The sequence below is a fragment of the Ursus arctos genome, unplaced genomic scaffold (genome assembly GCF_023065955.2).
Source record: "Ursus arctos isolate Adak ecotype North America unplaced genomic scaffold, UrsArc2.0 scaffold_13, whole genome shotgun sequence".
Classification (NCBI taxonomy): Eukaryota; Metazoa; Chordata; class Mammalia; order Carnivora; family Ursidae; genus Ursus; species Ursus arctos.
Genome location: NW_026622797.1, coordinates 21,902,371 through 21,915,412, shown reverse-complemented (window position 1 = coordinate 21,915,412; position 13,042 = coordinate 21,902,371). Strand labels below are relative to the sequence as shown.

At 46.9% G+C, this 13,042-nt stretch overlaps 2 protein-coding genes across 8 annotated transcripts in view; one reads left to right on the top strand and one right to left on the bottom strand.

Moving 5' to 3' along the window:
• The window catches only part of HIVEP2 (HIVEP zinc finger 2), a 193,942-nt gene extending 186,565 nt beyond the window's left edge, over nucleotides 1–7,377 (bottom strand). For 2 of the 7 annotated variants that reach the window (XM_044386380.3, XM_026504919.4), the window contains exon 1: nucleotides 6,479–7,332. The gene's annotated coding sequence lies outside the window, so the exon portion shown is untranslated. Of the gene's footprint in view, nucleotides 1–6,089; nucleotides 6,223–6,478 lie in introns of those variants that run through there. The other 5 variants (XM_057311006.1, XM_057311002.1, XM_057311003.1 and 2 more) reach the window with 5 other exon arrangements.
• LOC130543512 (basic proline-rich protein-like) lies at nucleotides 5,775–6,851 on the top strand. Its single transcript, XM_057310866.1, has one exon. The coding sequence runs from the start codon at nucleotides 5,775–5,777 to the stop codon at nucleotides 6,849–6,851; it is 1,077 nt and encodes a 358-aa protein (XP_057166849.1).
• Nucleotides 7,378–13,042: the final 5,665 nt, after the last annotated feature.

The window sequence follows — 13,042 nt, the reverse complement described above, 5'->3', positions numbered from 1 at the left end:
CTGAAAAAATAACGTAGTACTCTGTTCTTAAGGTGTAGCTCTAACTCACAAGCTGCCAGACGAATTTGGCCATGTTTATCAAAATATTTAAATCATTTTTGTTATTTATTATTAAAATGTCTATGCACAAGATCAAACAATTCATACTGTCATGCAGTAGTGTCAACCTTCATTACTTCCTTTTGGGGCATTATACCAATTTAATGGCCTCCTTGCCACCAAGATGTCCAGCCCATAATTTTTATACTCTTTCTGAATACACACCCATTATAGCATCTCTCCTCTGCTCAAAACCTTAAGTGACGTCCAGCTTTCTCAGGAGGGCTTCACGCCCCATGTGATCTGGAGACAAGGACCTTTCCAGGTTCACCATACTCCTCTTCTCCCTTGGCAGAACTATGACTCACCACCCCAGATCAAATTCACTGTGCCCCACCCTTCCCTCTCAGGAGGCTTTACTGAAATTCACTTCAACCTTCAAGGCCACGAGTCAAAACTCACTTCTTCCCATAAAGACCCTCTAATCTTTCCAGTTTAGAAACAAAACAAAACAAAACCCTCCATTTATCTTCTACTTCCACTGGTAACAAACCATATGCCTTCTCTTCTCTACATTGTAGAAGTTCCTAAGCCAGGAATCAATCACCCTCCTCTTATCTTTCAATTATTCATTCTGACCCCCCCCGCCCTCCCCAGTCTGACTCCAGACCCCAAGCTTGAGACTTCCACATATACTGACTCTTTTTGCTGCCTAAATTGAATTTTCTACATTATATAAATTTTAAAACAGGGAGCAAATTAATTAAATGATAATAGTTGACAAAATGGAGTATGAGTCCAAGATTATACAAAGAAATGTTATTTTCTACTCTTTTTTTTTCCTACTCTTTTGTGTTACACTGACCCTTAATCATTCGGAAAGTAAAAAATAAGACCTACATTTTTCCAAAGGTCCCGGTATTTGCAGTCATGCAGAGAAATTACCTAGGGTACTGAAGGCTTCACTCGCTGTTTAGAAACATATAGATCCAGCTCGTGCAGGGCTCTAAAGATTAATTGGTTCTTCAGACAGCGACCTTGTAAAGACTTCGGAATTGGCAGTTATTCATTAATTGAATCTATGATGTTGACCAACTCAGTTAATTTGAGCCTCAAATAAGTATTTTTTAGTTTAAATTATTTATTATTTAAAAAAATTATCTGCAAAAAACAACAGCTAATCTCCAGCGAAACCCCTCAAACTGAAGTCAGTGCATGGAATCATAACAAACCTCCAAGGGTTAAGTACCACTGATGTCAAAGTACTGTGAAAGAGATTCCTGCTACAGGCAAGCCTCCTCCAACTTCTAGGCCCTGCCCCCCCAACACTCCCTCTCCAACCATCAACCTCTAACATAGCCGATAGTAGACTCATCATATGTCCTGATTTTCCAAGGACAGTGCCCATTCATACCAGGTTAGATCATCATTCATGTGGTCCTCACCACATGGTCTGACCGAACCTTGCCCCTCCTCTCTTGTTATATGCCCTCTAGTCCCACTGGCTCGCTTTCACTTGACCATAATTTATGCTTCAGTTACAGCTCAGATATCACCTCCTCAGACAGGGGTGATACACCCCTTATTGTACACCCCTTCATGTTTCTTTCATAGCACTCACAATGTGGCTTTACTTATATTGGTTCACCTCATGCCCCATATCTGTCAACTGCACTAGATTAGAGGCTCTTTCTCTGGTCTGAATCATCATTCTATCCTTGGTGTCTAGCACAAGGCCTGATCCATAGTAAATACTTGTTGAATGAATGGATGAATAAGTTGTATTGATAAATGATGACTGAGTCACTTGTCATAGTACTCTGAAGAAATGGCTAAGATTATATGTGAATGACAAGTCAAAAATGCTGCCTGGCCCAGAGTACTTCCTGACCTCACCTCCAATCACCTCTTGACCCGGAAGTGGTAGGTCAAACCCCACGTGCTCTCTGCCAGAACTGTCTTCAGGCATACAAACATTTTCATCTCTTCTCTCCAAAGCACTGTCTTCAAATATGTCTACCCAGTTAGACTCCAAATTTTAAGCTGATAGGAAATCCAAAGTTATGGACACTTGTAGAATATATCAAATGCCATAATTAATACCTCAAATGACAGATAATATATGTTAAGATTAGCACATATGTGGCTCAGAAAAATAGTGACACAAATTATCAAACAGTTCTGATTCTATTCTAAATTCAGTCTTGAAACAGTATAGCCCTATGTCTAACTTAATGCTAGTAGCCATGGTCCACATCAGAGAAGCCAAAGATTGCACAGACCAAGTAGGCTATGTTATCCTCTTGTACTTGAAGACTGGCTGTGTCACAATCACAGATAAAGAGCTCAAATATTTTTCCAAATTACTTAGAGCCATCTCACAGATACAAATACTGATTTACAACTTCCTTTTTGTTAGCATTGCCATAAATAGCATATGGAAAGCAATGCTTTTCTTTTATTGTGATCAAATACCAAGAACCAATAGAAAATTATTTCACTTGTACAATTTCCTTCAAACAAGCACAATCTCATTTTCATAAAGATTTCCCATTTTCTCTCACTCTTCTGTGTTCATCCACAGCTTCAAGCATTGAGAAGCCTCACTGGAACATTCACTGAAGTTTTACTCGAGATGAATGAAGGCTCTGCCTATGTGGTTACAGCAAATCCATACACGCTGACAGTGTGAAGTTCCTTATAAAGCCAAAAGTCCACTGAGTTGAGATGGTAAACTTCCTCTGTTCCTTTTTTATAACATCACTTAAAAAGTTGCAATCTTTACATACCATGTTTTAGCCAAAATATGAATTCATGATGAGTGCATATATAAATTCATTAACTAGAAACATAGCATTGGGATTTTTAGGTGCAGGTTTGAATTATGAACCATTTCTCCACCTACAGGATTGTTGCATAGACCAATATAGAGTCCTGCTGAGGCTGACTAGGAACCCAAATCTGAAAACAGTGTTTGTTTTTTAACAGAGTTAGGTGAGTGGCAACCTGTTGGATCCCACAACACCCATCCAGTTGATTTTAACCACCTTTCCCTTATAATAGTTACTATATCAGGAATTAAATTATTCCACACCCTAATGGAGTACGCCTTTCACTCATGCCAAATAACATTTTCTATAGGTCTTTAAAACTACTTGTACTATGTTGAAGCGTTCAGCTTAACCTCAGCTAATTATTGGTAACTAAAAAAATCTAACACCAACACAAATAGACTGTTATTTGTTATTGCTGCTGTTGAAATAAGTAAGCCCTGCTTTAAAAATCAAAACAGGCAAATTCTTTTTTAAAAAATTCTTCATTTTAGATTGAAACAGCACAAAAAAATTCAACCTGGTTTTCTGAATAGTGACAAAGTGCCAAATGCTCAAGCAGACACATGTACCATTATTCCACAAGGAACGCCTGCATACATGTTGTCTCTGTTTTGTTTTCATAGTAACAAGAACATTTGAAAACACATCTCATGTAAAAAAGAGCCTAATCAATCAAAAGATTCCGCTGGCTAATCTTTCCATGCAGTCAAATAACATGATTTCATTCTGTGATAATACACATATCGTAAATTCACTTTCACATCCCATGTTTTATAGAAATATAGAAATGTTTTTTCTACTTCAATGGTATTTTCCCAAAGACCTCCACAGGGATCTAACAAGTTAAAAATCAGTTAAATTTTAAATCTGTAATATCATTAATATGCAACCACTCCCAAAATTGCCCCCAAATCAATTTCACATCAATTTAATCATAAACACTCTTACATAAACACAGTCTCTAAAAAAGCCAACCTCATAAAATACAACCACCATCACAAGAAATATAAATGTCAACAAATGAATTTTGTTTTATAACTGACCTATGTTCAAAGCAAGAAACTCAGACAATTTTCAAAAGATTCACCATTGTCATATAACATTTTTCTGTACGTAAGAAAGATACTGCATATTTCAAACCTAGTGGTCAAAAGGGATTATGACACTTGAAGCATACTATCATTAAGTTCATACTGGTAAATCCCTTTCACCTCAAAATAAAAATGCACAGTTCTCCTCTCTGGTAACATGAGATCTTAGTGTTCCACAGGAATTTTGTCTTAATAATGAAAGTGATAGCACGTAGAAGGGATTTCTGTCCTGGTAAACCATTTGGCCTATATCTTAAAAATCAAACCAAATCTACTCATTATACAATCTATTTGGTTAAAATCTTGCTGTGGCACTTTCATAAGGTGAAAAGCACAAGACATCTGCAAATACTAATATATATGTCATCTACATAAGATAAATGTAATATATATTTATGTACATATATATGCAAATATTTAAAATAACTTGGTTTGCTCAAGGACAAATATCACCAAACATTACTATATCACTGGAGGAAATGTTTCTAATAAAGTTAAATGGCCTTTTCTAGGAGGACAGATCATTGCAAATTTAATTAAAATGGATCTTATTAATATTTCAAGTAATTTCTGGGCTTGATTATGCGCTACAAAAGAAACAACTGTACTGAAGAGAAAAATCAATAGCCCTGACTAGAGCTCTGAGTCTGCTAGAAAAACACAGCTCTCTTGTGAATTATCAAGGTCTAGCCTTTGGGGGTGGGAGAGAGTACCAATATTTATTTGGAGGTAAATTGAGTTATTTTTAAAATGGCAAAAAAGGAAGGAGAACAATCGGTTCAAATTTTCCATTATAATGAAAGTACCGGAAACAAGCCTTTTTATGTTCATTTTAGGCCTAAGAAACTGTGCAGAGAATAAGGCTTTTGCAATGTCAGTTGCACACACTGCTTCCTGTGAGAATTCTAAGCCATTACAGGTGTCCTAAGGCCTCCCGCGAAACCTATTATCAGGTTACTCCTCTGGCCCCCTCAAAGCCATCCCCACTGACCCCTACCCCACACATATTATTGCTAGGCTCCTCTAAGTGTCTATTAAGGACCCTCGGTCTTCTCTGCACTCCCGAGGTTAAAATACCCACTTTCCCTCGGCGAAGCCTGTAAAAGCTTTCCCATTAGAGAACACTAGTTCCTGCAGTCCTTTTCAGTTAGATGCTTTCAAGTCAGAGAGGAGCCACTTGAAGAAAACCCTCTTTCCCCTCCTCCCCTTTTCCACTGGAAGCCACGTCCCTGAAGGACAACACCAAGGGACACTTCCTGACCTTCTATCCCCTCACCCAATTTGGGCTTGGAGGGTTGGGGTCGCATTTTCTCGTGTCCTCTGCTGCACTGGATGTGTTATGTAAGAGGGACAGAACGCGAGAGGCACATGCGTATAAAGCGCACCGATCTGTGATAACAGCTGGGGTGGCAGAGCTGATCTGGAGTCTCCCCCACCAAATACGACAGACACCACACATACATCACCCCCACCCCCACCCCACACCCCCCCACCCCCCCACACACAGAGCAGTGTTTTCCTGTCTCGCCCCTACCAACACCAGACGCACAGAATGGAAAGGCGGGGGGAGGGGTGAAGGGAGGTGAGAGCAGCAGCAGCACATCTGCTTTGATAGAGCCGCCGCGGCAGAGAGCCCCTCGTTAACCCCCTTCCTGTGGCTGCACCACGTCATGGAACATTCCCGGAACGGGCCAACGTTCCACCCACTTCAGGGAACAGACATAAAGGCGCAGACCCAGCTCCCCACAGTGCAGAGCCCAAACACACATGTCCCTTCCCGGTCCCCGGGCAGACGCACAGACGAACACGCATGCAAACCGCCCCCACCCGTCTCCACGCGCCCCCGGCCGGCCCGTCGCGCCGGGAGCCGCGCTGCGGCCGGTGCACCCGCAAGGCGAGGGCGCCTCCGCCTGAACCTTCCATCGAGACAGTCCCCTCCTTCCTCGCTTCCTTCCTTCTCTCCTTCCTTCCTTCCTTCCTCGCTCGGGAGGAGAAAGGAGTCACTGAAATGCCAACTGCTAGCGCCTTCGCCGCGCTCGCTCGGCCGCAGGCCGGCGGCCCGGCCCCCGCGCCGCCCGCCCGCCCCCGGCCCGCGCCGCGCGCCCGCGGCCCCCTCCCCCGCTACCTGACGACGGGCGGCCGGCAGCCGCGGCAGCCGCAGCGGTGGCCGGCGGTGCGCGCCGGTGCACGTCCCTCATTAGTAACCAGGCACATTCCTGCCTCCAGCGCTCCCGCGCGGCCCCCTCCCCCCAGGACATTACGCAAAGCAGCCTCCCCTCATCTGCATAGATCCTCGGCCAGGGTATTCCCCGCATTTCCCGACGCGCCGGACCCCCCTGGCGAGGTCTCCCCCATCCCCGCCCCCTCCGACCCTCACCCTCGGGAAACCGGGAAGGGGCCGGGAGCGCGCGCCGCGAGAGGCGACCGAGTCCCGCGGAGGCGATTTCGGTATAAAGTGAAACAAGCTCCCAATGCTAAAGGAGGCAGGAAAAACACGGCGCCTAGGCCACTTACCGAGCCGAGGAACCCAGATTCCCGCCGCTCTGCTCTCCCAAATGGTCGGTCCGCCCTCCACGCACCCCAAGGCTGCACCCAGCACCCCAAAGTCCAGACGTGTAGGAATATTGTTAACGAGCCAGCAGACCCTCCAAGTTGCTCCAGGCTCCAGAGAGCCTCAAGGTCCAAGACTCAACTTGGCAAAGACTTGTGCCACAGTCCCCGAAGATGTTTTTGTGGAGACCCTCCTCCGGCGGGGACAGACAGCACTCGGCGGCGCCCCGCTCGCCTCCTCTCCACCCTCTCACCTCCAGCCCGCCTCCCGCCGGCTGCCCGCCTCCGGGCCGCGAGCCCCTCGGGCGGCTGTCAGCTCCCGGCCGCCGCCGGGTGACAGGGGCGGGAGGAGGGCGCGACGCGGCGGCCCGAGCCCGAGCGGGCAAGGGGGATCCTCGCAGCAGCGGCGGCCGCTCACCTGGAAAGTCACCGCTGAGAAGGAGGAGGAGGAGGACGGAGAGGAGAAGGAGGAAGAGGAGGGAGAGGAGGAGGAGGAGGAGGAAACCCCCCTGGTGCCCTTGTTCTCGCTGCCGCGGCGGCCGCTCCTCGCCAAGGCTGAGCGTGTCTGGTGGGGGGTGTCTGGTAGCATTTCCTTAAGGACAGAGGGAGGGCGGGCGCGGAGGGAGGGAAGAGATCCCGACCGCCTGCCCAGGCTCCTCTTTCCTTTATTTATTTTTCTGACACTATACGGAGATGGGCCCGGGGCAGGGGCCGCGGGGCTCGCGAGGGAGCGCGAGGCCCGGGCCGCAAGCAGTCTGCGTGCGGGAGCCGCAGCGGCCGCCTCCCCTCCCGGGCTGTGGACGCACCGGGTTATTCCTGGCAGCGCCTCCCCGAACAGAAGTTACTAGGAGGAGTGCGCGGCGAGGGCGGGCGGGGGGAGAGGCGGAGGGAGGGAGGAAGAGGGAGAGACTCAGCCAGCGACGTCATCGGATCCCCCAGCGCGTCCCAGGGAGGGAGGCTGAACCAGAAAAACCAGTCTGGAGCCGGCGAGCAGGAGAGGGATGTGCGGCGCGCAGGGCGGCGGGGGAGGGAGGCGGCCGGGAGGGCAGGGCCCGGCCCCGTTGCGGCCGCTCCAGGCGGGAAGACCGCGGCCGCGCTCCCGATCGCTCTGATGGGGGAACTCCCCCGAAAGCTGGTCTCTACTTGTCATGCAAAAAAACTTGGGCGTCTCTAGGAGCCTGAGAATTTCCTTTAGGGACGTGGAAACCTCCACCCCACCCCCCGCCCAACTTCCCCATTTCCCCGTATAATCTAATCTTCCCTCTCCTGATGACAAACGGAATTATATAATAATTAGTATTATTATGATTTTGTCCGTGTACCTCTGATCCCTTTGCTCTCCTTCGCCCCCGCCTCTACTCATGGTTATGTTAGGGTCAAAAAAAAAAAAAAAAATCAGACCAGCTCCTGGCTGCATTTCTGAAGCTTTGCAAAGCTTTTTACTAGCACTTTCCGTGCCCCTGCGGAAGCACGAACTTTTCACGCTCTTGAAATGCCCCAATTGCCTTCCCTGGGGTCACTCACTAGGGCGCCCTGGGCGCACCCAGCTTCGGGCACGCGGCCCGCCCTCGCGGGGGTATTCAAATTGGCTCAGGCAGCGGCGCGGGGAACAGCTGCCGGTTTCCTGGTGGGCCGCGCTGGGACCCGGGGCTAGCGGCTGCCTCCAGCCCGCGCGCTTCCCTCGCCTAGGAAGAGACGCTAGTGAAATCGCAGCCCGCGCTGGGAGAGCGGGGCCCCGGGGCGGGGGAATCCCAGGCGAGTGGGGACCGGGGCCCTGGGCTTCCTCCCTGACCCGGCGACACCCGGGGGACACCGGGGCTCCCTCCAGCCGTTACCCTGCGTTTGTGGACTCGTGTGCACCCTTGGGGGAGGTTCCCCGGAGGCCGCACCAAGTGGCTGCAGGGCCGGGCGCGCGCCCGGAGCGCCTCCTCCAGGTGGTCCCCCCGCCCGGCGAGGACCGCGTGCCGTCCCTCCCGGGCGCCTGAGCAGCTGTGCTGAACGGAGCGGAGCCCAGTGCCCCGGGCACCGCGGGCCCGGGAGGCCTCCCCACCCCCCAGGCCGTGCCGCCGCCCTGCCCTGGGCGGAGTAAACAAGAGACGCGCAAGATTTGACCTGGCGCGACCCGGATTTCTGGCCGGGGTTCCCCCTGAGCAGGTGACTCCGTGGGAGGGGTGGAAATTAGTCTCTGGAATTCCGGGCCAAAGACATTCACTGTGGTTCTGCTTTTAAGGCAGGTATTTCACCGACAACTGCTGAATGTTTTGCGTCTCAAGTTTCAGATTTCGCGGAAAGGGACCGAATGTCAGAACGTATCAAATATTTCTTTCCCTTTTCATTAAAATCGAATACATTAAATGAGAGGACAACCCCCTTAATGACTTCGACAATTGCACTGCTGGTTTCGGTTTTGGTTTGGTTTGTTTCTCATTTCGACCTATAATCAGTGGATTTCTGAAGTCCCCGTGCAAAGGCGACATTGCCGTGAAGGACGATTCTGCAAAATAAGGCGGCGATACCTTTTTTATCGATATTTTTTTCAAAGGAGAAAAATCTGAATGATTTGGAATAAATTTCACTGTGTCCTTTTAGATTGGTCTCATTTAAATTCAAGGCCTACTTCCACTAAAGCGGCTTCTCCTTTCATTGTATAAGTTCTTGAATTTTCAGCCTTTCTTCACTTAACTTGAAGCACTTAATAAAAACCCTCCCATCACCGTTCTCTCTTAAACGTATGCCGTTGCATTTTTAAACATCCATTTGAAACGCAAAACATGATTTTTGAAATGCTTTTTCACTTCCAAACCCACCTGCTACATACTCCCAGAGCCCATTTTATTTAATTGCTTAATAGAGAAGATTAAGCAGTTTCTTTAAGAATCCAATTTCCCTTCAGCACACACAACAGCAGCTGCCCAAACTCCCAGAAACTGAGCAAGGATAGCAAGCAGATTTTGCTTCACTAGAATGAATGTTAGTTGAAATCTTAAATGCCTCTTTAAAAGACTTGATTAAGTGGCATAATGTGACTATTAAGGTATTCAGCTAATTGGGCAGTTAAAATAATTTTTTTAAAAAAGCAAATATACATCGGTTTTGATGACCTGATCCTACCACCAAAGAGGACTAGTTACCATCCCTTCTGCTTGGGAAAAATCACTTATCTTGAAGTAAATGCATCCCTGTCTCCAGCTGCTAAAGCAGCAACATGCGTGTCCAGTTGCTTCTAAGCAAGTGCAATATAGTAACAGAAAAACTCCTCTTCCCGGAAAACTCCCAGAGACAAAATCAGCAATGGTAAACTGTGCACTCAGCCCTAGGAGGTTCTAAGGAAAGTGATGCTGGGTGGGGCATAAGACAGAGCTGACCCAGCTTGGGCACCCATATGGAGCATCAGCAGTGAGGTAAGAACTTTCTTTTCATTACTTTTCTTACTGCTTCTCCATTTCAAGGGAAAAGAAAATCTGGTGATCTGGATTAAGAAGTATTAAGAAAGTAAAATAATTAACATCCACAGGGCAGGATGGCATTTTTTCAGAGTCAGAAATCACCTTGGACTGAAAGCACTTTCATTCAAAAAATATTTATTACTTGCTTACCGTGTGCTGAAGATACTTAGGATACGTCAGTGAACAAAATAAAGATCCCCACTTTCCTGAAGCTTGCAGTCTAGCACGGGGGAGGGGAAATGGAGGAGGAAGAGGATAGAAAATAAACAAGAAATAAAGGGTATATATAGACTATGGAAGGTAAAAAGAGTTATGGGGGAAAATATAAAATAGGGTAAAGGATATGGGTGGGGTGACAGGTGTTGTGTTGCTGTATTAAATAGGGAGATCGGAATAGACAAGTCACTTCTCAAAAGTGACATTTCTGCCAGTAATGAAAGGGAATGGTGTAGCAGTAGATCTAGCTGGAGTTAGGAGCTTTTCACATAGAAGGAACAGCCAAGACAAAGCTCTAAGACCAGGGCGAGCCTGGTGTGTTTGTAGACCTCAAGGGAAATGGTGTGACTGGAACAGAAGGTGACAGCCTTGTAAGCCACTCTTAGGACTTTTCTCACTCAGGAGAAAGCTTGATAAGGAGGCAGGTTTATGGCCTTTGCCACCCAGTCCCACCAAATTTGAATCTTTATGGGCCTAGGAATCTGTATTTTTGGCAGATAATGCAGTCTACGCTTAGGGGTTCTAAAACTCAAGACCAGGGGCGCCTGGGTGGCACAGCGGTTAAGCGTCTGCCTTCGGCTCAGGGCGTGATCCCGGCGTTATGGGATCGAGCCCCACATCAGGCTCTTCCGCTATGAGCCTGCTTCTTCCTCTCCCACTCCCCTGCTTGTGTTCCCTCTCTCGCTGGCTGTCTCTATCTCTGTCAAATAAATAAATAAAAAATCTTTAAAATAAATAAATAAATAAATAAATAAATAAATAAATAAATAAATAAAACTCAAGACCTACTTCCACAGAGCATGGAGGCTGATCCACGCAGGAGACCTGAGTACCAGGAGACATCGTACTTAAAGCTTCAGAACCAGGCATGTCCATGTTACTAATCAGTTGCAAGTTTAAATCCTCAACTCAAGCTGGTTTAAGAGTGAAAGGGATGACAAACCCTAAGAGACTCTTAATTCAGGAAACAAGCTGAGGGCTGCTGTAGGGGAGGGTAATGGGGTGGTGGCTGGGTGATGGACACTGGGGAGGGTATGTGTGGTGGTGAGCGCTGTGTATTGTGTAAGGCTGATGAACCACAGATCTGTACCCCTGAAACAAATAATACATTGTATGTTAATTTAAAAAAAGTGAAAGGGACTTCACTGACTCATACAACTAGAAGTAAAGAACAAAATTCCAATCAGCTGGTTCCTGGGGCTCAAATGATCTCACCCTGGTCCATTCTCCCTCTCTCAGCTTTTCCTATCCCTCTGCTTCACTTTGCTCTTCAGACAAGCATTCTGCAGGGTGGTGCCCATTTTCCCAATTTAGCAACCCCAGGGGGAAAAGAGCTTCTTCCCAGATCCTTCAAGGCAGCCTTAGTCAGGTCCTTGCCCTTGGATCAATCACTGGGCAGGAGCAGTAGGACGATCTGATTGGCCATACCTAGACTCAGAGTTGAGGGTGGTCCTGATAGAAAGAGCAGTTCCCAAAAGACAGAAAAGGAGTCTTTGTGGGGAGGGTGTGTCCACTATAGCCCTTACTTTCTGGTGTTGGTTTCTCTATTTTAAAAGGTCAAAATGATGTGTCTAACTCCTTATGGCTGTAAATTCTATATAAATCACTGCAATAAATCCCCCCACAAAACTGTATAAAATGAATTAAGTAGCATGCCATTCCCTCAGATAAATTTATAGTACTATAAATAAAACTCGAAAGGGGTTACCTGCTATAGAGTTCTGATGAGTGAATGGAATATGGCCTTGGGTCTTATTAAAGAGTGATGATTTAGAATTGCCTTTCTGCTGGCTCTCCCCCCTTTCTACTCACCTGTTTTACTTGGTATATGGAGAAGAATTCAGCAGTTTCATGATTTGTGTGGCATGAAGAAAACTTAGGACTCCAAAAATTAGTTGAAGAAAAGAATTTTGAGGGAGAAATCTGCCTGTCTGTTGAATTGTTAATAGGATACAAGCCCAACACTCTAATGTAGACCAGCTATCCCATTATAACCTCCTCCGGTTAGGAAGTGGAGGGAGGGGGTGGTAATTAAGGACCAGTCAGCTGGAGCCATATTTACCGAGACTGAAGGTGACATCTGCTAGGATTGAAGGATAAAGCATTCATCCTCCTGCCTTTCATAGGATGGGCAGAGCTCATAGACTTCCAACCAACTACCTGTCACCCCCTACTCCAGAGTTTCTCTAGGTGCATTTGAAAGACCAAAGACCACCAGTAGCAGCACCTCTTTTTTTTTTTTTTTTAAGATTTTATCTATTTATTTGTCAGAGGAAGAAAGAGACAGAGACAGAGCATAAGCAGGGGGAGCAGCAAGCAGAAGGAGAAGCAGGCTCCCCACTGAGCAAAGAGACAGATGCAGGCCTAGATCCCAGAACCCTGGGATCACGACCTGAGCCGAAGGCAGGCACTGAGCCACCCAGGCGTCCCTAACATCTCTTGAAAAGCTTTTGTAAAAGTCTGGGCTGCCCCCTAAATTCGTAAAATTAGAATCCTCACAATTAGGGCCTGAGAAACTCCATGGTACGTAAGGAACATCCCCCGACCTGTGACTCACTTCGCTTTGTACTTTGCCCCTAAGATTGAGATGGAGCTAGCTGATTGCCTGAGAACGCCCTTCTCTGCACCTGATCACGTTCCTCGGGTTTCATGTTATCTCTTATGACAAGTTAGCCCTTTTTATTCTTCAAAGATATTCTTGTGACTTTTATTTTAACCAGATTTCATCTGTGTAAACATATGTTCAGAAAGAAAAGGCCCCAGTAAATGAACCAAGGCTGAGGATGAGAAGAATGGAAAGAGGACAAAGGTTCGTGGGGCACAGAATTAGGAATGCACAGTGGGGAGAAGGGTGAGAGAGAGGTAA

What these genes read in the sequence shown, in the direction of transcription:
- LOC130543512 (XM_057310866.1), top strand. Translation starts at nt 5,775, where the DNA reads ATGCAAACCGCCCCCACCCGTCTCCACGCGCCCCCGGCCGGCCCGTCG.